The sequence below is a fragment of the Papio anubis genome, chromosome X (assembly GCF_008728515.1).
Source record: "Papio anubis isolate 15944 chromosome X, Panubis1.0, whole genome shotgun sequence".
In the NCBI taxonomy this organism is placed as follows: domain Eukaryota; kingdom Metazoa; phylum Chordata; class Mammalia; order Primates; family Cercopithecidae; genus Papio; species Papio anubis.
The window spans coordinates 84152735-84178001 of NC_044996.1; the positions used below are offsets into that span (position 1 = coordinate 84152735).

Consider the following 25267-nt stretch of genomic DNA (forward strand, 5'->3'; position numbering starts at 1 on the left):
AATGTGGCACATATACACCATGGAATACTATACAGCCATCAAAAAGGATGAGTTCATGTCCTTTTCAGGGACATAGATGAAGCTGGAAACCATCATTCTCAGAAAACAAACACAGGAACAGAAAACCAAACACTGCATGTTCTCACTCATAAGTGGGAGTTGAACAATGAGAACACATGGACACAGGGAGGGGAACATCACACACTGGGCTAGGGGAGAGATAGCATTAGAATAAATACCTAATGCAGATGACGGGTTGTTGGTTTCAGCACACCACCATGGCACGTGTATACCTATATAAGAAACCTGCACATTCTGAACATGTATCACAGAAGTTAAATATAATAAATTTAAAAATAATAATAAGGGACTAGGAAATTGGTAAGGCATGGTAGCAGAAGGCAATGGACTCAAAAGATCTTGCAAGTGACAAAGGTTATGTAAGCATTGCAGATATTTACACAATGGTGCAAGTACTATGGCAACTTCTTATTAATCTCTGTTTCATAAAATGCACAGGCTATAAATAAGCAGGCACAGGGCCACTACGAAGCAGCAATGGCAAATTCTTGGCATGGCTCCCGAATTGGGCACTGACAGAGACTTGGGTGGGCACCAACTGCAATGAGTTACAGAGCTAAATTATTTCTTCTGTAAGCCTGTGGTCTAGTCGTGTTATGGGGAGGCCCAGAATTAAGCCAGTGAGTGTGCGAAGACAGAATCATGAGGTAATATATGGCAGATCCACAACTCAGCTGGCTTCCTGGGATCTACTTTCTATGAGACACACAATTTTTCCATGATACTTGGTACCAGAGAGTCCCCAAAGTGCTTCCTTTTTGCCATCTGGAATATATGTGTCATCCAGAAAAGTCTTTCATATGTAGTTCATAGTTATACACACATTTACAACACAGAAGTCTAGAAAATGCTTGAAATATTTTCAGTTTCTCCTCTGGGTATTGCAAGGAGGAGTGATCTACTAGATCATTAAAACAAAATAGTATCCTCTTCTAGCATTTCTAGACATTTAGTTTTTCTCCTGTTTAGCAAAAGGCTCAGGGCCAAGAAGCCACTAGGCCAGGCATTCTGTGCTAACAAGATGTGCAAACTTTGGCCTACTGGGAAAAAAATTTTAAATTAGATAATCTAGAGAGCTACTAAGATACCAAGAGATGGGAAAACATAAAACCTTTGCAGATTTATAAGTACAGAAGTGATTATCTAAAGCAGAGGTCAACAAACTGCAGCCCATAAACCAAATCCACTCTACCATCTGTTTTTGTGAGGCCCAACGAGATAAGAATGATTTCTAAATTTTTAAATGGTTAAAAAGAAAAATAATATTAAATGATATGTGAAAATTAAGTGAAATTCAAATTTCAGTGCCCATAAAGTTTTATTGGAACACAGCTACTCCCATTAGTTCAAGTATTATCCATGGCTGCTTTCATCCTACAAAGGCAGAGCTGAGTAGTTGACACAGAGACCATATGATCTACAAAGCCTAAAATATTTACTACATGGCCCTTTACAAAAAGTTAACCAACCCCTAAATCTAAAGTCTGTCTGCGACTTTTAAGAAAACCAGAGACAGAAACACGAGAGGAGTTTTGTGAAAAGATCTCTAGGACTCGCAAAATCAGGATCAGTCAACTCCTTGGCCAAAGATACCTGATGAAGGCTCTGTTGAAGCTGCAAGCAGATCCTCTTAGCAGAGTTAATTTGCCTCTGGGAAATGTTACTCGAAAAGTCAGGGAGTGAAGGGGACACTGATATGCACCAAAAACTCTCTGCTAGACTCCAAACTAGAGGTAACATTCAATTCCACATGAGTTGAGGTGGGAAAGAATGGATTTAAAGGACAGAAAGAGTTCAATGAGGGTTCACTTGCATTTCTTCCCTAACAAAAACCTGGGGTGAGAGAGAGAATCAAAGCCATACTTACATAAAATTTGCCAAAGAAACTAAATTGGGACCTATTGTAAACATCAGTGAGGATGGTGTAATTCTTTGAGTTCAGAATGTAAACTACAGTTTCAATTTTATGATGTGTACCAAACAGCACTCCATGTGTACAAAACAAATGGACATATAATCTCCAACGTTTTACTAGAAAATATCTGAAAAATAGTAAATTCTTGAGCACATAATGCACATGATGGATTAATTAACCCTCTTTGAAACATAATGAGGTAGAGATGGGGATTCATATCCTGATTTTCCAGATGAGAAATAGAAAAGAAAGGAAGTTACCCAGCAATGATCACAAGGTAAAAATCTCAGAGTCCTGAGTTTTAACCCACTCCATACATAGTACACTCTCTCAGCTGGCTCTATCCCCATCTGAAGATTGCTTCTTTAATTGATTAGGATCTTGGATTAGTCATCTTCTAGGAAAGCAAGACCAAAAACATATGCAGGTATAAATACATGTGAGTTTGCTGAAATGATGATGATTATGTTTGTAATTTGTAGAACGATCACAAAATGTCTAAGTTGGAAGCACATTTTGAAATATCTAGTTCAAGTCCGTTGTTTTACAGTCAAGGAAAACTGAGGTTCAAAAGGGGAAATTTCTTACCCAAGACTATACAACTAAAACCTCTCTGAGCCCTTACCTCTGTTTATGGGTATTGCTTTGCTTTGATTTCCTGGTCTCTTAGCATTCAAAATGCCTTCCCTTTCACCGCCCCATTCATCCTACCCACACCATAAACCAACTATTTCCCTACATGCCTGTTTCTAACCCAGAGTTCATCCCACCAAGCACTGCCCCCCAACACAGACTTAGACCAACTTTCTCTCTGCCCTCACCCCCTACCCTCCCCCCACACACTATGACCAAGTTTCTGTCAACCATAATTTGGTCATTTTACCCTCATGGCTTAGTAGCATTATTTTTTCTCGCCAGACCCTTTTTTCTATGCAGACCTTTCCCTGCCCAGCTTCACCCTCACCCCAATTCTCCAATATTACTGACAAGGAGAAAATGTAGGACTCCCCCTTCCCACTCTTCCTCAACAACAAAACCTGGCCAGATTACAACTGACTCTGTGCTGAGCCCTGCATCAATGACAGCCTAAAAGTCCCATGTGTTATAAACCATCAAAGCTAGAAATATATTTCTGTCTGAGATTCCAGGCTTTTAAGTCCTGTACTTGTGCCCATTCCAGAGATTTCTGAAACTATGAATTAAGTGATAATCAAGAGTCTGAATACACAGTCTGAGTTAACTGACTACAACAAGCAAATGAGGAAGAGAAAGATTTGTGTTTCTACTCTCTCTAAGACAGGTGTAATTTGATGCTTCAACAAGCCAGATTGAGAACCACCTCCAGAAAGACCATATGGGTGAAAAAGATGCACTGTAAAAATGGAAAAAGATAATCAAATCAATAAATGTCCTCTTTGGGTAATAAGACAGGCCCCTGCCTTCAAATAGGGATAACGATGGCAGTAAAATCAATCCAACAACTTTACAGATGTGGGGAGAAAGAAAACACCAGTATTTTTTTTTTTTTTGCTTTATTTTGGGGGGTGTGTGTGTATGTGTCTGTGTCTGTGTTTTCTAAACCACCTTCTCCTACCTTCAAAGGGCTCAGGACTGAAATTTATGGTCCGTATTTCAAAATAACCAAGGGGCTCAGAAGGTTCCCTTTTCCTGGTTTTGCAAGGAATCCATTGTTGATTTTTCATATTTCAAGCAGGCAAGAGCATTTGGCCCCATGAGCTCAGAGAGTTTCCCTAACTTAAGAGACTCTAGGGTGTAAAGCATTTTGAAACCTTGCTGGATTTCTGTATGTTCTGTGAGTTGAGTGATTCCCTCCCCACAACTTCATTGCTTTCTTCCCTGTTCTCAAATGGCACAGGATCCACCTCATGGCAGAGCTCCTCCCAGGCAGCCCTGCCAGCTGCCCTTCTGCCTGTCTCCCTCCTTCAGCTCTAACTTCTGCAGAAAGCTCCCATGTAGGATGTATGATACGACAGTAAAATCTTCCCTTTCACAATGTGATAGAGCATTTCCTCTGTTTTCTGAAAATAACAATTTGGTGACCCAGATTTGTAAAACTCAGAAACAGCATCAAGTATAATCTAACCTATTTGACTATTGAATATTTGAATATTCAAGTGACTATTGAGTTCACTTGAACTCCTTTCCCATCTGATATGGTTGCTATTACTGTGGTGCCTGGGCTTGCTGATACACTACCTCTAGATGACTGCTCTGTTTCATTTTCTGCTCTATAGACAGGCCCCGCTGAGTGAGAGGTTATGGGGAAGTGCCAGGGTCTCATTGGGGAAGTTGGGGTGGTCTGAAGTCTCTGGAGCCCCTCCTCACTTCCTTTTCTGACAGCCATCCTTTCATGAGTACTCTGAAGAAAGGAAGGCACTGCTCTCAGGCTCTTTAGGCTCTGCTCTAGGCCTCACTGACCAGACCTAGACACTAGGGCCCTGGGCTTCATGCTAGCCCAGCATAAACAGTAGCAATGGGTCATTTGGGGGTATGAGCTGAACATGGGGCATGTTTTTAGTAATACCAAATGATAGCTGCCTTCTTGTGGGCCCCGAGGACTGGAAGTAAACAACACGGCAGCTTCTGTTTTATAGATATTTCTGCCACCCAGCCAAAATGATGAATCAACACTCATCATTGTGATTGACTATCATCGAGGAGGTCAGTTAAAGGGCATTCTCTTTCTACCTTTTCTCTAGATGCTTCAAACTCTCTGGTGCTTCTTCCATCCTCTGATGAGTATCAGTACATTTGTGGTGAATGGTGTGGCCTACATACCTATCTTTAAGACTGTTCTCAAGGTTTATAGCCCTTATAGAAGGAAAGGTTCTCTATTCTGGTTCTGACGTGGAACTCAACACTTCCAGCCAGTGAGAGGAAAGAGAAAGGCCTTGGCGGGAAGTACCTCTTTGGGGAAAGTCGGGGCAGAGGTGAATACTGGCGTTTAACAACGGGTCTGGTCCCAGAGCACAAAATCTCTCTCTAGGGGCTCCTCATCAATGTCCTTTTGAGAAGAAAGCCCTCGATACAGGGTGGAGAGTGAAGTGGATAAGCAGGAAGCTTAAGCCCTGGGTGGTTAGAGGAAGAGACATTACCATATATAAGAGGCCTGAAAATGGGAGTTTCTACTGCAGAATGTAGGCTGAGCACAATTAGGGGTTGAGCAGACATGAGTTGTTCTAAGCTAAATAAAACTAAGGAGCTAGGGCTTGAGCCAATTTAGCCAGATATAAGATGCTACCTTAGATTAAGGTTAGGGACTAATGGACAGGCTTTGAGGTCAGGTCTCTGGAGAGGAGAATAAATGTGTTTCTTCACTCTGAGTTCTTACCTACCTAGGAACTATTAACGCAAAGACAGGTCCCAAGGAGGCAGCAACAGGAGGGAGCAGGTGCAGAGACTGATAGTCTGCTGAAGAGTGAGAACACTCTCTTTCTGGGGCCGAGGCCAGGAAGCCTTTGCTAAGAAACAGTCTCATATTCATCCCAAGGAACAGGCTGGGGACTCAGTTGGGGTTTCTCCACTTCTAACCTCTCTAATAAGGACAAATTTTTCCTTTACTAGCCAGCAGAGTAGAAAACAAGAAGGGAGGAAATTAAATCTTTTCAAATCATTAATTTTTCCTTCATTTCTAGGACCCACTGAGCCCCAAGCCCCAGCTGGGACCACCTTCACTGCCTACATTGCCTGTACAAACAAGGCTGCTGAAACCAGGGAACTAGCAAGTGCAAAAATTTGCTTCCTTAGGCTCCTAAGTTATTTGATAGGGCCTTGCCAATGACTCTGTTTCTGAGATGATAAAATCCTGGGCCCTGAAAGGTTAGTGTCTCTCTCTGGAAGGTAAAAGAGAAAGGGAAACAAAAGTGCATGTGCATGTCCCTTTACCTTCAGCGGCTCTTTTGAAGAAGACCTTGCAGCTTCCACATGTGAGAGCTCCATAGTGACACCCAGAAGCTTCATCTCCACAGATCAGGCAGGTCTTCTGGGGTGGAAAGTAATAGTCAATGGGCAAAACATGGTCCCTGGCAGTCTCCAAACTGGAAAGACACAAAAAACCAATGCAACACATGTCATTAAATGGCAGAAATAGGCAAGTGAAGTCTGAGGTCTTCAGGATTAACCTGCATGCATAAACTACTATTATTTGATGCTCAAGTGAGTTAGTGTGAAGCTGAATTTTCTGAGACTTCTCCTAAAGATGGTGGTAGTAGGATGTGACTGAGCCTTTTTGGATCTTGCCAAGGGATTAGGGAAGTTCTCTGGGATTAGCCAATCTCATAGTCTATGTCTATAAGAGGCAGCAATGAAAGTAGGAAACCTGAGGTTAAGATATCTAACTTAAGGTGGTGTTCAGGCAACATTTTCAGACTAATTAAATGATATGAACCCAGCTTTGTGACTTTACCTCATCCAAAGTGAGAACTATAACAAAAGCAGACCAAATATCAAAGGAATTTGATGTTCCTTGTTTTAGCTCCTCGAGCCTCAAATCTCATCTATAAAATAGGGATAATATCTCCCATCCTATTGAGCTGCTGCTGTGAGTGGTAATATAAATCAGATAATGGAGAAAATGTCCTTGGAATAAATACACAAGGATAGTGATTAGTATTATCATACAAGTCTTGTCATTTTTTCCCCCATTTCTTCACTTTCCTTAGGTGTTTCTCTAGATCACATGGACATCTGCCAGATTCCATTCCACAACATAAAGTACCAAGCATAATCCCTATGCCTGAGGCTTCTGTTGAAAAAATGATGCACGGTGATCCTGGACATCTTTTAGGCTACTACCATCAAAATACTTGGCCACTAAGGGACTCATAAGTTCTTTGGGCAAGGATGGAGCTTCAGAAGTCACCTTGTTTAACTGCCTTTCTCCAAGAACATCTGTGCCCAAGCTCTTTCAGGTGGATATGAAAGAGAAGAGTCAGAAAGCAAATCCTAAAACCTTCATGGAAGGTTAATTCTCAGTCTCCTATAGTAAAAAATTCAAGTTTGAACAAAATGGAACATTGTTCTCACTACCCAAAGGTCAACTTTTGTCTTTCCTATGTCTTATGCCTAAGCATTAAACAAAACTCAAGTGGCATTCTGGGTTAATCTGCCTCAGAGAGATGACAACTGCCCATGCTATCATTCACAAGAGCACAACTGCTGTATTTTATAAGTACTTCTTCCTTACTAAGGAATGAAGGAAAATGAGCCCTAATGGGAGCCTGTTTGCTGTGTCGGGTGATTTCAACACCTAACAATAACTCTGTGAAGACAAGCTTATTTTCTCATTTTAATATTCATTGTACAGATGAAAGAAATAAGACTTGGAGAGGAGAAGTTCAGAAGAATTTGACTCCAAGTCCATCACAGTTTCCATTATCCTATTGTCTTCTCACCATTCACCTTTACTTTCCACCAATGGCCTTTTCGTTCAAATGCTCAGCACAGTCATCAGAATAAAAAAAATAAAAACATGAAAGGTTATCCTCCCCTCAGCCCCAAGTGAACAGCTCTAGCAGGACAAGAACAAAGAAAACTTTCACTCACTTTACAAGCACTTTACCAGCAAGACACAAATATCAGCCTTTATTCAAGTCCCAAGTACAACAGAAAGCAATCGAAAAGTTCTACTGATTTGCACACTCAGTGGCTTGATATCATGGCCTATCTTCACTCCCCACAAGCCTTCCTTTCCCTACCCTAACTAGAAAGCCAGCAAGAGCACTTCCAACAAACCAAGGCTAGCAAGGCCATAAGTTCCACAAGGAAGGAGCTTACTTCCAATATACAATTCAGCTAAATGCTAAGATCATAATTCCTTTGGCTAAAAATGTCATTTCCTTGGGTAAAAACTGTGCCCCCTTCCTCAGTCCTGAATGAAACATGGAGAAGAAATAGAAAATTTTCCCAAGTACCTTTCTCCTTTCTCCACCTTTTTGATTTCTGTTACTAACACAAACAGTCCAAATAAAATCAGAACAACGTGTATTTAGGCACTGTATGTGCCAGGCCATTTCATACATATCATCTCATTTAATTCTTCCAACAACCTACTAGGTAGCTCTGTATCATCCCTATATCACAGAAGAGGAAACTGATGCTAAGAACAATTAAGTGAACTTGTTCAAGGTCACGTATCTATTAATAATAAGTGGCAATGCCAGGATTCCATCCTGGGTGAGTCTGACTCCAAAGTGTAGATTCTTAACCACTGACAAACCATGTTGTGCTACTGAAGGTTAAGATTAGGTAGATTGGTTCAACTCAACTCTTAGCATCTAGCCCTATGGACCAGGCACAGGGGTAGATGCTGGGGATATAGTGGTGATCGAGATATTTCCTTGGCCCTAAAAAAATACTATCTGTTAGAGAAGAAAGATGGGAAGTAAATAATTATAAAATAAGATAGTAAATGACATAAGAAAGCAGAGTGAAGACTGCTACAGATGAGGATGTACTTCAAAGATGGGATTATTATTTGAAAGACACAAATGTATGTATGGGTAAAGGAGATGACAATGATGATGCTGATGATAATGATGATTATTATTAGATAATTACAAAATAAATATCAGATAAACAGTCTATCTATTTTGTAGATAGACCACTAGCCAGACTAATAAAAAAGAAAAGAGAGAAGAATCACAGATGCAATAAAAAATGATAAAGAGTATATCACCACTCATCCCATAGAAATATAAATTACCATCAGAGAATACTATAAACACCTCTGGGGCACATAAAATAGAAAATCTAGAAGAAATAGAAAAATTCCTGAACACATATGCCCTCCCAAGCCTAAATAGACCTCCAAATCCCTGAATAGACCAATAACAAGTTCTGAAATTGAGGCAGTAATTAATAGCCTACCAACCAAAAAATGTCCAGGACCAGATGGATTCACAGCCAAATTCTACCAGGGGTACAAAGAGGAGCTGGTACCATTCCTTCTGAAACTATTCCAAACAACAGAAAAAGAAGGAATCCTCCCTAACTCATTTTATGGGCCAGCATCATCCTGATACCAAAACCTGGCAGAGACACAACAAAAAAAGAAAATGTCAGGACAATAACCCTGATGAACATCAATGCGAAAATCCTCAATAAAATACTGGCAAACCGAATCCAGCAGCACATCAAAAAGCTTATCCACCATGATCAAGTGGGTTTCATCCCTGGAATGCAAGGCTGGTTCAACATACACAAATCAGTAAACATAATCCATCACATCAACAGAACCAATGACAAAAAACATATGATTATCTCAATAGATGCAGAAAAGGCCTTTGACAAAATTCAACACCCCTTCATGCTAAAACTCTCAATAAACTAGGTATTAATGAAATATATCTCAAAATAAGAGCTATTTATGACAAACCCAGACCCAATATCATACTGAATGGGCAAAAACTGGAAGCATTCCCTTTGAAAACCAGCACAAGACAAGGATGCCGTCTCTCACCACTCCTATTCAACATAGTATTGGAAGTTCCAGCCAGGGCAATCAGGCAAGAGAAATCAATAAAGGGTATTCAAATAGGAAAACAGGAAGTCAAATTGTCTCTGTTTGCAGATGACATGATTGTATATTCAGAAAACCCCATCGTCTCAGTCCAAAATCACCTTAAGCTTATCAGCAACTTCAGCAAAGTCTCAGGATACAAAATCAGTGTGTGAAAATCACAAGCATTCCTATACACCAATAACAGACAAACAGAGAACCAAATCATGAGTGAACTTCCATTCACAATTGCTACAAACAGAATAAAATATGTAGGAATACAATTTACAAGGGATGTGAAGGACCTCTTCATGGAGAATTGCAAACCACTGCTCAAGTAAATAAGAGAGGACAAAAATAACTGGAAAACCATTCCATGCTGAAGGCTAGGAAGAATCATTATCATGAAAACGGCCATACTGCCCAAAGTAATTTACAGATTCAATGCTAATCCCATCAAGCTACCAATGACTTTCTTCACAGAATTAGAAAAAACTACTTTAAATTTCATATGGAACCAATAAAGAGCCCCCATAACCAAGACAATTCTAAGCAAAAAGAGCAAAACTGGAGGCATCACGCTACCTGACTTCAAACTATACTACAAGGCTACAGTAACCAAAACAGCATGATACTGGTACCAAAACAGATATACAGACCAATGAAACAGAACAGAGGTCTCAGAAATAACACCACACATCTACAACCATCTGATCTTTGACAAACCTGACAAAAGCAAACAATGGGGAAAGGATTCCCTCTTTAATAAATGGTGTTGGGAAAACTGGCTAGCCATATGCAGAAAACTGAACCTGGACCCCTTCCTTACACCTTATACAAAAATTAAATCAAGATGAGTCTTAAACGTAAGACCTAAAACCATTAAATCCCTAGAAGAAAACCTAGGTAATACTATTCAAGACATAAGTATGGTCAAAGACTTCATGACTAAAACACCAAAAGCAACGGCAACAAAAGCCAAAATTGACAAATGGAATCTAATTAAATAAAGAGCTTCTGCACGGCAAAATAAACTATCATCAGAGTGAACAGAAAACCTACAGAATGAGAGAAAATTTTTGCAATGTATCCATCTGACAAAAGGCTAATATCCAGAATGTACAAGGAACTTAAACAAATTTACAAGAAAAAAACAACCCCATCAAAAAGTGGGTGAAGGAAATTAACAGGCACTTCTCAAAAGAAGACATTTATGCAACCAACAAACATATAAAAAAAAGGTCATCACCACTGGTCATTAGAGAAATGCAAATCAAAACCACAATGAGAGACTATCACATGCCAGTTAGAATCGTGATCATTAAAAAGTCAGAATACAACAGATGCTGGAGAGGATGTGGAGAAATAGGAACGCTTTTACATTGTTGGTGGGGTTGTAACTTAGTTCAACCATTGTGGAAGACAGTGTGGCGATTCCTCAAGGATCTAGAACTAGAAATACCATTTGACCTAGCCATCCCAATACTGGGTATATACCCAAAGGATTATAAATCATGGTGCTATAAAGACACATGCACACGTATGTTTACAGAGGCACTATTCACAATAGCAAAGACTTGGAACCAACCCAAATGCCCATCAATGATAGACTGGATAAAGAAAATGTGGCACATATACACCATGGAATACTATGCAGCCATATAAAAAGATGAGTTCATGTCCTTTGCAGGGGCATGGATGAAGCTGGAAACCATCATTCTCAGCAAACTGACACAAGAAAAGAAAACCAAACACTACATGTTCTCACTCATAAGTGGGAGTTGAACAATGAGAACACCTGGACACAGGACAGGGAACATCACACACTGAGGCCAGTGATGGGTGAGGGGCAAGCGGAGGGAATAGCTTTAGGAGTAATATCTAATGTAGATGACGGGTTGATGGGTGTGGCAAACCACCTTGGCACGTGTATACCTATGTAACAAACCTGCACATTCTGCACATGTATCCCAGAACTTAAAGTATAATAAAAAACGAAAAACAATTATCAGATAAACAAAATGGAAACATGCAGAAAGCTCATTTTGTAAAGGACTTTTAAGAAATAGAATGGACTGTTGCCGTTCAATGGCTATAAAGTTTCAGTTAAGCATGAAGAAAAAAATTCTAGACATCTGCTGTACAACATTGTGCCTATAGTTAACAATATGGTGTTGTGCCCTTAAATTTTGTTATGAGGGTAGACCTTATTGTGTTATTATTAAAAATGTTTTTTAAAGAAATCGAAATTTTCATCCATGCTAAAGTGAAAATACAGTTAAAATTTTTTCAAAGAATCTAATTGAATTTACAATCAATGAAAGACAAAATATTCATTAGAGTTTTGTTTGTTAGGTATGAGTTTAATAAAGTGCACCTTGAACAAAAATAACTGTAAAGGAGGAAGAAGAAGATAAATAATGAAGGGGATTCAGAATCTGAACTTTTACTAATTGCAACCCATTTTGACTAGAGACCTGAGATAGTAACTCCTGGCCTCACTAGGTCAGTCTCTGCCTCTCCCTGATTCCCCCACTAGGAAAATATTTTGGGTAGCACTCCCACTGATCCTGACCTAGTGTGGACAAAGGGCACATTGCAGCTCTGACTCATGAGCTAAACTTTGGGCTCTGGAAATGAAAATTCCAAGTGCAGTCCCCCTCTGAGGCTTATATCCTAGAGAAAGTTGGGCACATATGTACCAGGAGGCACATGCAGGAACAGTCATAGCAGTTTTGTTTATAAAAGCATAAAAGATAAACATCAACTGACAGGAGAAAAATAATTTATGGCACACATATCCAATAAAATACAATTCAGCAATGAAAAGGAATGGAATCGAGCTACACATAGTTGAATCTCAAATACTAATGTTGCGTAAAAGTCATAACTCACAACTGGATACATACAATATGATTCCATTATATAAAGTTCAAAAAGAAGCAAAAGCAAACAATATATTATTTGGAAATACACATGTGAAAAGTTAATAAAATGCAAGGGAATATTAAAACCCTAAAATAGGATAGTGGCTACCTCTGAGGGGAGGCTGGGAGTGATGATAAGAGGAAAGAGGATATAAGTAGATTTATGCTCTTATTTAAAAAATATTGACTAAGCTCCTATTATGTGGCTGACACTCCTCTAGGTCCTGGGGATATAGCAGTGAACAAAACAGAAAAAAATCCATGCCTTCACAGAGCTTCCATTCTAATAGGGTTGTTGCAATGATGATGTTAATGTTGTTGATTCTTTAATCAGGGCTCATAAACATTAATTTTATTGTTATGCCATATAACATATATTACATGTATTCTTTGATATTACTAAAACAGCACATAATAAAAGAAAAACTAAAATAAAAACCTCAAAAGTTTTGAATATGCTCCTAGATAACATCCTAATTGCAAACACAGGAGAGGTTTGCTTTGAGAACAAGTGCAGAATTTGCACGTGACATTCTGTTTTTTCTTACCTCTCGTGGGTTACATGTTCACTTATTATCCTGAGGCAGGGCATCTGGTTTTATGAGTCTGAGGCAAAAGCAATGCCCCATAGAATGGAAGGTTTCTGAACTAGAACACCACTTGCAATTCTTCAACAGTTTCACTATTAATTAAATAAAAGTGAATTACTAGAAGCTGTCGGCCTGCTAATGCAGGCTCAACCATGGGGAACTTGGGCTTAGGAAACCTTGGCACCCAGCTGAGACCACCAGGTCTCTCTCTCTCTCTCTCTCTCTCTCTCTCTCTGACTCCTTTCCTTTTTATCTCCTCTCCTCTGCTCCTCCCCCTGCCCCCTAACTTTCTTTTTAAAGGAGGACTTGGGGATACTTTGAAGGATCTGATTAATTTAAATAAGTCCCACCAGTGACTGTGGAAGCGGGGTGAAATGCAAAAGTCACAGACCAGTTTCATTTGTTAGCGAGAGGAATGGCAAACCAACAAGGCTTTGGAGCCCACCAGACCTGGGTTGGAATCCTGCCTCTACCACTGAACTTTGGGTGAAATAATTAAGGCTCTCTGTGCTCCATTTGCCTCAATTAGAGCTGGAAATATTTTCAACTCTAGACGGCTTTTGTGAGAATTACAATTACATTAAATAACACATGTAAAAGCCCTTGCCTCCGTGCCTGCCACATGGTAGATACATTGTAAGTCTTGGTTGCCTTAATCTTTTGTCTTACCATAAGAAAATGAAATATCTAACATCCTAAAAATAAAAAAGATCATTTTTCTTGGTTATGCAGAGCTTTTAGAGAAAGGTAAATACATGTGGGGGTTGGGGGGTGTAGGGCATGGGGGTGGGGAGGGAGGGAGAGCGAGAGAGAGAGGGGAAGAGACAGAGAGGGCAAGGGTAGACATGTAAACACATATCTTTCTCATACATACCTACTTTTCAAACTAAAAGAGGTTGAGGCAACCACCAAACATCTTTATGGAACATAATATTTTTCCTTATGTTTAGTAACAAAATATATTTTATTAATTACATTGTGGAACATGACATCTCTACATGACTTTTAAGATAAAATCAGAGAGTTCTCAATTATTCTCTCCTTATAGATCTATTGTACTTACTTATTTGTGGTTACAAGGAATATTTTGGTGGAGAAGTTGGTGAAGTAATGGCTTAAGACAGGTAGCATCTTTATTCCCTGCCATTGTGAGATTTGAAATTTAGTGTGTGTTCATTCACGAGGACAGCAATGTTTACTATTAAAAGTATTACTCAAGTTTAGTTCATAGCTTTTTAATTCTCTTTAATAAATTCTTTAGTTGAAGTGGAAAGACATATAGGTAGAACATCTAGTTTTCATGTCCATCTCTGCCACTTGCTAACAGAATGACCTTGAACAACTCTTTTGACGTCAATTTCTTTACATGTAAAATGGGCAAAGAAATATAGACCCCACAAGATTGCAATGAGGATTCAGTGAAGTTGTGGTCCCACACCATTGCTGACACAGTGCTTAATAAATGGTTATTACTGTAATAATCTTACGAGAAAGTTGTAGAGGAGAGATGAGGGAGAACAAGGTTTTGAAAAGCTACCACTGAGGTAGGTATCATTACCTCTATTTTGCATATATGCAAACTGAGACTTAGAGAAAGGAAATGACTCATCCAAGTCCATACACTAGTAGTGACAAAACCAGAATTATACTTGCGACTATTTCCCTGCCCCAACTCCATATTTTCCCACTATTCTAAACTGCCAAGGCTATATAATATTTCTGTTATAGCTTGGTTTTAATTTAATTAGGTTGTTTTTAATGGGCTTACTGAGTTATATTTCACATATTATAAAATTCACCCATTTTAGCATATTCACATCTATTACCTCAAACTAATTTTAGAGCAATTATATCACCCCAAAAAGAAATCCTGTACCCATTAGCAGCCATTGCTTATACCACCTCCTCCCAGACCCTGGAAACACTAATTTCCTTTCTATCTCTAAATATTTTTCTTTTATGGACATTTAATATAAATAAAATCATACAGTGTGGTCTTTTGTGAGTTGCTTCTCTCACCTAGCATAATATTTTCAAGGTTCATTGTAGCATGTATCATTACTTCATTTCTTATTATTGACAGATAAACCATGGCATGGATATACCACATTTTGTTTTTCCATTTATCAGTTGGTGGACATTTGGAGCCTACATTTGGAAGACATTTGTCTTCCACTCTTTGGCTATTATAAATAATGCTGCAATGAACATTTGTGTACAAGTTTTTGTGTGGACATGTTTTCATTTCTCTTGAGTAGTTATCTTGGAATAGAATTACTAGGTCAAACAGTAACATTTTTGATACATGTACACCATAGTACACTATGCAAAAAGAATGAGATCATGTCCTTTGCAGCAACGTGGATGAATCTGGAGGCCAGTATCCTAAGAAAACTAAAGCAGGAACAGAAAACCAAATACCGCATATTCTCACTGATAAGTGGAAGCTAAATATTGAGTACATATGAACACAAAGAAGAGAGCAAGAGGCACCGGGGCCTACTTGATGGTGGAGGTCAGGAGGAGGGTGAAGATCCAAAAACTACCTATTGGGTACCATGCTTATTACCTGGGTGATGAAATAATGTGTACACTAAACCCCTGTGACACACAATTTAGCTATATAGCAAACCTGCATATGTACCTCTGAACCTAAATTAAAAGTGAAGAAAAACCAAATAACAAATAGTAAATTTTTAAAGACTTTCAGACTGTTTTTCAAAGGGCTGCACGACTTTACATTTTACCACCAATGTATAAGGGTTCTGGTTCCTCCACATTAAAGCCAATACTTGTTATTTGTTCTTTTTCACTATAGCCATCCTAATAGGTGTAAACCGGTATCTCAATTTGGTTTTGATCTGCATTTCCCTAATGACTAATGATGTTGAGCAGTTTTAAATTTGTATATCTTCTATCAATAAATTTATATTCAAATACTTTGCCCATTTTAAAATTGGGTTGTCTTTTTATATTGAGTTGCAAGAGTTCTTTATATATTCTAAATTCAATACCCTTATCAGATATATGATTTGCAAATACTTTCTCTCATTCTGTGGGTGAGATTTTCACTTTCTTGATGGCATCATTTGCAGCACAAAAATTTCAAATCTGATGAAGTCCAATTTTTTTTTTTTTCTCTTACTACTTGTGCTTCTGGTGTTATAGCCAAAAAAACATTGCCTACTTCAAGGTCATAAAGATTTACTCTGATATTTTCTTCTGAGATTTATCATCTTAGCTCTATAGCATTTAGATCCATGATACACCATTAGATCTTTTTTTTTTTTTTTTTTTTTTTTTTTTTTTTTTTTTTTTTGCAGGTTTGAAGTGGTCCAACATCTTTTATTTTCATGTGGATATCCAATTTTTCCAGTACAATTTATTGAAAAGACTATTCTTTCCTCATTAAATTGTCTTAACAACAGTTTTGAAGATCAATTGGCCTTAAATGTAAGAGTTAATTTTTGGATTCTCAATAGTATTCCATTTATTGATCTGTTTGTACTTATGCCAATACCATACGCTCTTGATTACCACTGCTTTGTAGTAAGGTTTGGAATCAGGAAGCGTGGCTACACTGACTTTGTTTTTCTTTCTCAATATTATTTTGGCTATCCTAGATTCCATGTATTTAAATATTAATTTTAGGGTCAGATTTTCATTTTCTGCTAAGAAAATAGCCAGGATTTTGACAGGGATTTCCTTCAACCTTTGGGGAGTATTTCCATCTTGACAATATTGAGTCCTCTGGCACATGAACAAGGGATGTTTTTCTATTTATTTAGATTTTTAATTACTTTCCACAGTGTTTTGTGGTTTGTAGCATACAAGTCTTACACTTCTTTTGTTAAATTTATTTTTAAGTATTCTGGTATTTTGATGATATTGTGAGTGAACTGTTCTCTTAATTTCATTTTCAGATTGTTCATTGCTAGTGCACAGAAATACAATTGATTTTTGCACATTAATCTTGTATTCTGAAACCTTGCTGAGCTGTTTACTCATTTTAATAGTTTGTCATGGATTCTTTAGGGGTTTTCTTTGTATAAGATCATGTCATCTGTGAATATAGATAATTTCACTTCTTCCTTTCCAATATGGGTGTCTTTTACTTTTTTTTTTGCTTGACTTGAGCCTACAATAAACCTACAATACAATGGTAAATTGAAATGGTGACAGCAGTCATCCTTGTCTTGTTCCTGATCTTACAAGGAAAAATTTCAATCTTTCACTACTAAGTATGATGTTAGCTGTGTGTTTTTCAGAGATGTCCATTAAAAAGTTAAGAAAGTTTCCTCCTATTCTTAGCTTTTTGAATATTAATTTACATTGCAGAGATAAATCCTACCTGGTCACCCTTTATAAACCTTTTTATTTGTTGCTGAATTCAGTTTGCTAGCATTTTGTTGAGATTTTTAGAAAGTTATCTATATTCAAATGTGATATTAGCCTGCAGTTTTATTTTTGTGTCATATCTTTGGTTTTGGCATCAGGGTAATGCTGACTGTGCAGAATTAGTTGGGAAGGGAAGGGTTCCAGCCTCTTCCAATTTTTGAAAGAATTTGTGAAGGATTAAATTTTCCTTACATATTTGATAATATTCACCAGTGAAGACATCTGAACCTGGGTTTTTATTTGTGGGAAGTTTCTTAATTATTAATCCAGTTTTGTTACAAGACTTGTTACAGGACTACTCAGATTTTCTGTTTCTTCACTGGTCACTTCAGACACTTCAGATAGTTTGTGTTTCTCTGAGTATTTGTCCATTTCATCTAGATCATCTAAGTTTTTGGCATACAGTATGGTTGATATGGTTTTGCTCTGTGTCCCCACCCAAATCTCACGTTGAATTGTAATTTCCAGTGTTGGGGAAGGGACCTCGTAGGAGGTAACTGGATCACGTGGGCAGATTTTCTCCTTGCTGTTCTCATGATAGTGAGTGAGTTGTCATGAGATCTGATGGTTTAAAAGTTTGTGGCACTTCCCCCTTTGCTCTCTCTCTCTCTCCTGCCATTGTGTGAAGACATGTCTTTCATGCCCCTTAGCCTTCCACCTGATTGTAAGTTTCTTGAGGCCTCACCATCCATGCCTCCTGTACAGCCTGTGGAACTATGAGTCAATTAAAGCGCTTTTCTTCATAAACACCCAGTCTCAGGTAGTTGTTTTTATAGCTGTGTGAGAATAAACTAATGCAATGGTATTTCCTTTTAATCCTTTGAGAATTCTTTTTAAGGTACGTAGTGATGGCCCCAGTTTCACTGCTCATTTTGATAATTTGAATCTTCTCTCTTTTTTTTCTTATTCAATCTGACTAAAGTTTTTTCAATTTTGTTGATCTCTTAAAGAAACAATTTTTAATTTCATTGATTCTAGTGTTTTTCTATTCTATATTTCATTTATTTCCCTTCTAGTCTTTATTAATCTTTCTTCCTTCTTTCTTTGTAGTTTGCTGTTCCTTTCCTAGTTTCCTAAGGTGGAAAGTTAGGTTCTTGATTTGAGATCATTTGTCTTTGTTGATGTAGGCATTCACAGTTATAAATTACCCTTTAAGTACTGCTTTAGCTTGGCTGTATCCTGTAAGTTTCGGTATAATGTATTTTCATTTTCATTAATCTCAAAGTATTTTCTCATTTCCCTTATGATTTCTTCTTTGATCCACTGTTTATGTTCTACAAATGGTGAATTTCCCAAATATCCTTCTATTACTAATTGTTTATTATTTCCACTGTGATCAGAGAACTTACCGAAGTTCTTCTTGAATACATTCTTCTCAGATTGTTGGAAACCTTTGTTTCCTTCCCAGAGTTCTGGAAAAGTTAATTTTCACAACGTTTCCTAGTGTTTTCATTGCTTTCATGAAAGGGTGAATTTATGGGGGCGGGGGTTGGTTCTCATTCCACTATTCTGGAAGTCTTGCCTTCTAAGTAAGGTTATATTTTATGTGACACGATTATTCCCTTATACACACACACTAATCCCCATCATGAAGAAAGACAGAAGAGAGGTCACTCCTACTTTGCATTCATTTATTCATCTATGGATCCCTTCATTCAGTAATTAGTACATTATAAAGGAGCAGCTCTGCTAAATGATGCATATATAAAGATGAAAAAGACATAGCCCCTATCCTCAAGGAGCTTTCATGGCCTGTTTGAGGCTAAGACAAGTGCACAGATGGTTAATGCAAAGTGTAGCAAGAGAAACGCTGCAAAAGGGGCTGAGATGGCAATTGCTATAGGAAGAAAAAAGTTTTTTTGCCTGCAGATACTAGGAGGTAACCCCCACCATGTTCTCAGTCCTATGACTGACCAAACTAAATATTTTACATACTCATCAAATATTTACTTTGAAATCTACTTAAAGAGAAGATGGCGGTGTCCATGGCCCTAATGCATACTCAAACCTCAAACCTGACATGCAGCAAGTGCTCTGTACAACACATAACCATGAATAGAACAATTACTTGTCACTATGCATCAGGCTGCTATAGCCCTTTTGGTGATTTCCATTTTCTGTAGCTTACATCACCAACAAAAATGCCAAGACAGCTGGAGTGGTGGTAGCAAAAGTATTTTTTAACAGCATATCCCACTGACAATACAAATCTGTCCTTTTCTCCTGGAATCACTCTCATAAATGGGACAAATCCTTATTAGAGTCATGTCCTTGCATTTCCCAAGCCACATCTGCTGTCTTCTGTGAGCCAATTTTTTTTTCCAATGGCTTCTTAGCCATCATAGCCAATCAGCCATGGGACAACTAGCCAGATTTCTTTCTGCAATGTCATCAAATCTTAGGACTCAGAGCTATTTCCACATTATGTTTCTGGAATCCATTGCTAAAGAAACAGGAAAAATTTTTTAAATACTTGATTTTAATCTACATGTTAAATCTTACTGAACCAATATTTTTCTCACATCTTCCATCTGAACTTCTGATACTAAAGAAGCTATTTACTGGGTGTTTATTATGTCCTAAGCACTGGCAAAGGTGCTTAATCCCCACAACTATTACTGCCAGGGACAAAGTGTATCTCCATTTTGATTTCTTCAAGATCACACAACTAGTAAGTAACAGAGCCAGGGTCTGAATGCATGCCTGGCTAACTCTAAAGCCCATGCTCTGTCCACCATACTCTATAGCATTGTCTCTTGTCGACTATCAAAGTTGGATGGCCCTTACCAATCATCTAGTTCAGTGTTTCTCATCCTTGGTTGCACATTGAACTCACTAGGTGGCCTTCTTAAAATACTGATGCTCCTCTCAACATTCTGTATTCTTATTTGATTGAACTGGGGTAAGCAGTTCAATACACCATGAAATATTAGGCAACCATATAAAAGGATGAGTTCATGTCCTTTGCAGGAACACAGATGAAGCTGGAAACCATCATTCTCAGCAAACTAACACAGGAACAGAAAACCAAACACCACATGTTCTCACTCATAAGTGGGAGTTGAACAATGAGAACAGATAGACACAGGGAGGGGAACATCACACACTATGGCTTGTCTGGGGCTAGGGAGCTAGGGAGGGATAGCATCAGGAGAAATACCTAATATAGATGACGGGTTGATGGGTGCAGCAAACCACCATGGCACGTGTATACCTATGTAACCAACCTGCACATTCTGCACATGTATCCCAGAACTTAAAGTATAATTAAAAAACAAACAACAACAACAACAACAACAATGACAAAAATCTGGGCATCCAATTTTTTTCAACGATCCCCAAATAATTGTAATGGCCACTCAAGGCTGAACCCCACTAAACTAGTTCAACTCCCTCATTGTTCAGGGGGAAGTTTCAATCCCAGATAGAGACAGAGAATTGACCAGGAGAAACAGTTATTCAGAGGCAAGTCTGAGAATAGAACAGAGGTGTTACCGTTCTTATGCCAGGGATCTGTTGTAGAATAATATTTCCTGTCAAATTCTGGATATTTAGCTTCTTCCAGGGCATAGAATTTGGAACAGGCAACCTATGAAAAAATCTACATAACAACCATCATCAGTTATCCATCTATACTCCAAAATCATTTTAACAGGTGGTAAAAACATTAAACACTACAGCAGCCATCAAAATGAATCTCGCTCATTATGGAGCTATCCTCTTTCTGGAAAATGATTAGTAAATATTTATTGAGTGCCCTTCTGTGTGCCAGGCACTGAGAGGCACTTTCAATACATTAGGGGCCCAAAGATACAAATATCCTTGTCCCCTATCATAAATCTGGTCTCAGGAGATTTACTGTCATACAGAGCAAGGGTTACAGAGCTCCATTTTACAGTTGAGGCAAATGAGACTCAGAGTCAAAGACATCTTCTAATAAGTTACAGTGTCAAAAGATGAAAAAGCAAAGGTTTTGGAACAGAGAAACCTGAGTTTGAATCTCACTATTATTGATCACTAGCCATGTAAAGTTGGGCACGAGATGAACCTAACCTCCCTTCCCATAAGTTTCCTTATCTATAAAATGAAGAAAATCACATTTCAAACCCAAAGAGAATTGTGACAAATGCATCAGACAATACATGGGAAAGGGCCTGGCACACTCAAAATAAATGATAATTTATCCCCATTTTCCCCATCCCACTCCATCTTCCCCTTGGTACTAGAGTCCAGGTGGGTAAGGCATCTGACTTTCAGTTCAGTGAGCTCTGCAATCATCATGCTGCCTCCTCTGTCAGACACTACTGGTTAAGGCAGAAAAGCAGCATTTACCACTTGCCCTTACTCAAAATGTATAAAAACTCTGGGGGGAAAAAAACCCCTATCTTAAAGTCCTTTTGTGACTTTGTCTGTGGCAGGGAAAACACAGATGATATAGCTTAAGAAATGTGAAAAAAGTGTTCAGCCAAGTGTCTGAGGGCTTCGGAAACCCAAAAGAAGGAAGATAGCATCATGTGAGCAGACACAACTTGGGTAGCAGTGAAATGTTGACGAGAATCCACAACCAAGAAGCCAAGGTTAGACATTTCATGTTGGCCCGAAGAAACTACAAGAACTAGAAAAACAGCCCCATTGAGATACTCACCAAGAACAGAGCTTACCCTGATCTCTTAAACAGATGTGTAGTGAGGTCTGGCCCAAGGCAAAACAAGGCAAGGTATTAGCCTTAAACACTTGGGAGAAGTGTCTCCCTTCTTAGCACATAAGAGACTGATTTTCTGATTTTGATCATGGGGAGAGGAGTCATTGTCAGAGACTAAAAAATCCCCTACCCCATCTCACTCCAGTACACATCACAACATATAGCACAATAATAACAGCTGACGTTTACTGGGCCACTATATGTCCTAGTTACTATACTACACTCTACATAATTTAACCTCATTTAGTCTTTACAACAAATGCATGAGGTATGCATTATTATCCTTATTTTATAGAAGAAAGAGCTGAGGTCTAGAAACCTTAAGTGTTCTGCCCAAGACCACATACAGCAATTGATGGCTTCAAGATTTTAATTCAAGTCTAACTCCAAGATCAACTATTAGACGATATAGTTTCTCACATTGGATGGCAATCCCCAATGACTCAACTTAGAAAACCATGAGTCATCCTGGACTTAATGTAATACAATTCCCTCAATGCACCCCACCTATCACTGCCATCCAATCAGTCAGTCAGTGACTAATATCTGTTAATTTTACTGCCTAAATAGTTCCTACAATTACACACACACACACACACACACACACACACACACACACACACACACACACACAGAGAGAGAGAGAGAGAGAGAGAGAGAGAGAGAGAATCTTTGCCTCCAAACTAACTGCAACTGCCTTATTCAAGTCTTTCTGTTTCCTGTCTGATCCTCTTCAGTCCAGTCCATAAATTACACAGAACCCCAGAGGGATCCTATCTAAAACATCTGCTTCTGTGGCTCCTCTCCCTAGCAGCTTTCAATAACTACCTATGGCTTACAGCAGTGGTTGTAACTCACTGATATATTAGAATCCTCTGAGGAGCTAATTAGCAATATGGAAACTGATTCCACCTTCAGTTAGCACAGACTCTTCTGAATCTGAAGTTACAGGTGAGACCTGAGAATCTGCAATTTTATTAAATGACCAAGTGAAAACCACTTGGCTTGCAGGATACAAATTCAAAGCACTAGGATGGCATTCAAAGCTTATTTCTAGCTTCTTATCTCAATACTCTCATAATCTTTTCCATGTGACCTTCCAGCAGTACCACCCTGTTGCAATTCCCTAATCTAACCTTGCTGTTTCATGCCCCTGTAGCTTTGCTTATATTGTCACTGCCTCCAACTTCAATGACCCCACCTTGCCCCCAATCATCTGTCTCCTTTGCCACATCATCTCATAACTCAGGTCTCAGCCCAAGAGGCTGCCACTTATTCAATGAAGCCCTTTCTGACTCTATCCCTAGATAGAATAGGAACACATCTGCACTTATATGGTCTTCTTTCAAAGCATCTAATATCTTGGTGCATTATACGGTACTTCTCTATGGATTAGAACACAAATAATTGATGCACATATCTGATTCCCAACCACCACGTGGCTTTCATTGATAAATTTCCAGTGTCTAGCCTTGACACTGCCTGGGCACTTTTCCCTGCAATTTTCTCCTCTTTTCTTCCTCCTTCTCTCATTCTTAAGTCACAGAATGGAGTTTGAAAACAACAACGTTATCTCTCAACAGGCATCTTAATTTGAAGGCCAAGATGGACCCTGAACAACTTTTGAATACTAAATTAAGACATTGCTAAACTATTATCAGACAAATAAAAAATTTCTCTTTTTTCCCCTCAAAAACTACCAAAGACTTAACAATATCCATTCTATCACAGTATCTCTCATGTCCCGGCCATGAACTTCTTCATATCTAATACAAATCCCTTAGATTATTTCTCTGTCCTCAGTAGAAATGGAAAATAACCACTTGCTATACTCTTACCTTACTCTTTCTATACTACACATTAAGATGAAGTTGAACAAAATGTAATCTAGAATAAAAACTGAGAAGGAAAATGTGTCATAGTTGGTATATTGTTAAACTAGGCAAAAGTGAGCTGGTAAGGAGCTGGTGGAACTGTCATTGTTAGATAAACACAGATAAAGTGTTCAATTGGGTAAACAAGCTCTTTCCATTCTGCAAAGTTATCATGTGGTCTCTGGCATAGTACTGTCCTAGTTTCTCTTTGCCATGAAGAGACAAGTTGCAGCCAGACGGAGCCTGCTTTTCTTTGTCCCTCGTCAGTGCCTGCTCTCCACTGTTTCTTCTCTGGAATCTGCCTTAGTATACTGGACTGGAAATTGGGAGCCTGAAATTCCATCATAAATTCTGATACTAACTCGCTGCATGACCTTGGATCAGTCACCTTTCTCCCTGACTCTATTTTCTCAACTTATAAAACCTGTATTTGTGGAGCACTTCAAACACATAAAGCACATTCACATAAATTTATCTTGTGGGATCTGCACAATCACTCTGTGAGGCAAATAGATGAGTCAAGGGAAGCTTCAAGGAAAGCTTCTGTGTCAAGGGAAGATATATCTTCTGTGATATCTATAAAACTCAAGAGAGTTGGATTAGGGGTTCTTTAACTGAACAGCTTAAAATTAACAACAATATGCACAACACTTCATAAATTTAAAAATGCCTTCACATTCATTATAATCCATTCTGTCAATAAAATTGTATTCGGTGCCTACTATAAGCCAGACACCATTAGACTGAGGATACAGTACAAACAAGTTAAACAAAGGCCCTCACTGTCTTAAGGTAGCTTCCATGGTGGTGGGCATGCATGAAACACTCATACAAAAAGTTTAGAAAATGAATTACAGATACTTCTAAGTACAGCAGGTAAGGGCATACTGGGTGACAGCAGCATCTTATTTAATCATCTCAATATCTCTATCATGTAGATATATTTCATTAACTCCATTTCCAGACAGAGCAAAGTAAAAGGCAAAAAAGCTAAGTGACTTAGCAAGCAAGTGAAGAAAAGAGCTTGGCTTATACACCTACACACCACAACTTCTAAATGTATGTTTCATGCTCATCCCATTCTTTTGTTTTGCTCCCGGTACTAGTTTTCTAGGATTCTATGATTTAGTCTTCAAATGACTGACTTGCGGTTATTAAAATAAGGCCTTGTTTCTGAGGCCTTAGGAGGATGAGATTTAGGCTAAATGCTTTGTGCTCATGAGATCAGGAGCACCAGGCGCTTTGCCTTCAAAACAGGACC

At 38.5% G+C, this 25267-nt stretch overlaps 1 protein-coding gene across 2 annotated transcripts in view; it reads right to left on the reverse strand.

The window, feature by feature from the left end:
- Positions 1–25267, reverse strand: part of AR (androgen receptor) — a 164983-nt gene that overhangs the window by 64194 nt on the left and 75522 nt on the right. For both annotated transcript variants that reach the window (XM_003917817.5, XM_021933125.2), the window contains exon 2: positions 5903–6054. In XM_003917817.5, coding sequence (XP_003917866.2) covers positions 5903–6054 — 152 coding nt within the window. The remainder of the gene's footprint in view (positions 1–5902; positions 6055–25267) is intronic.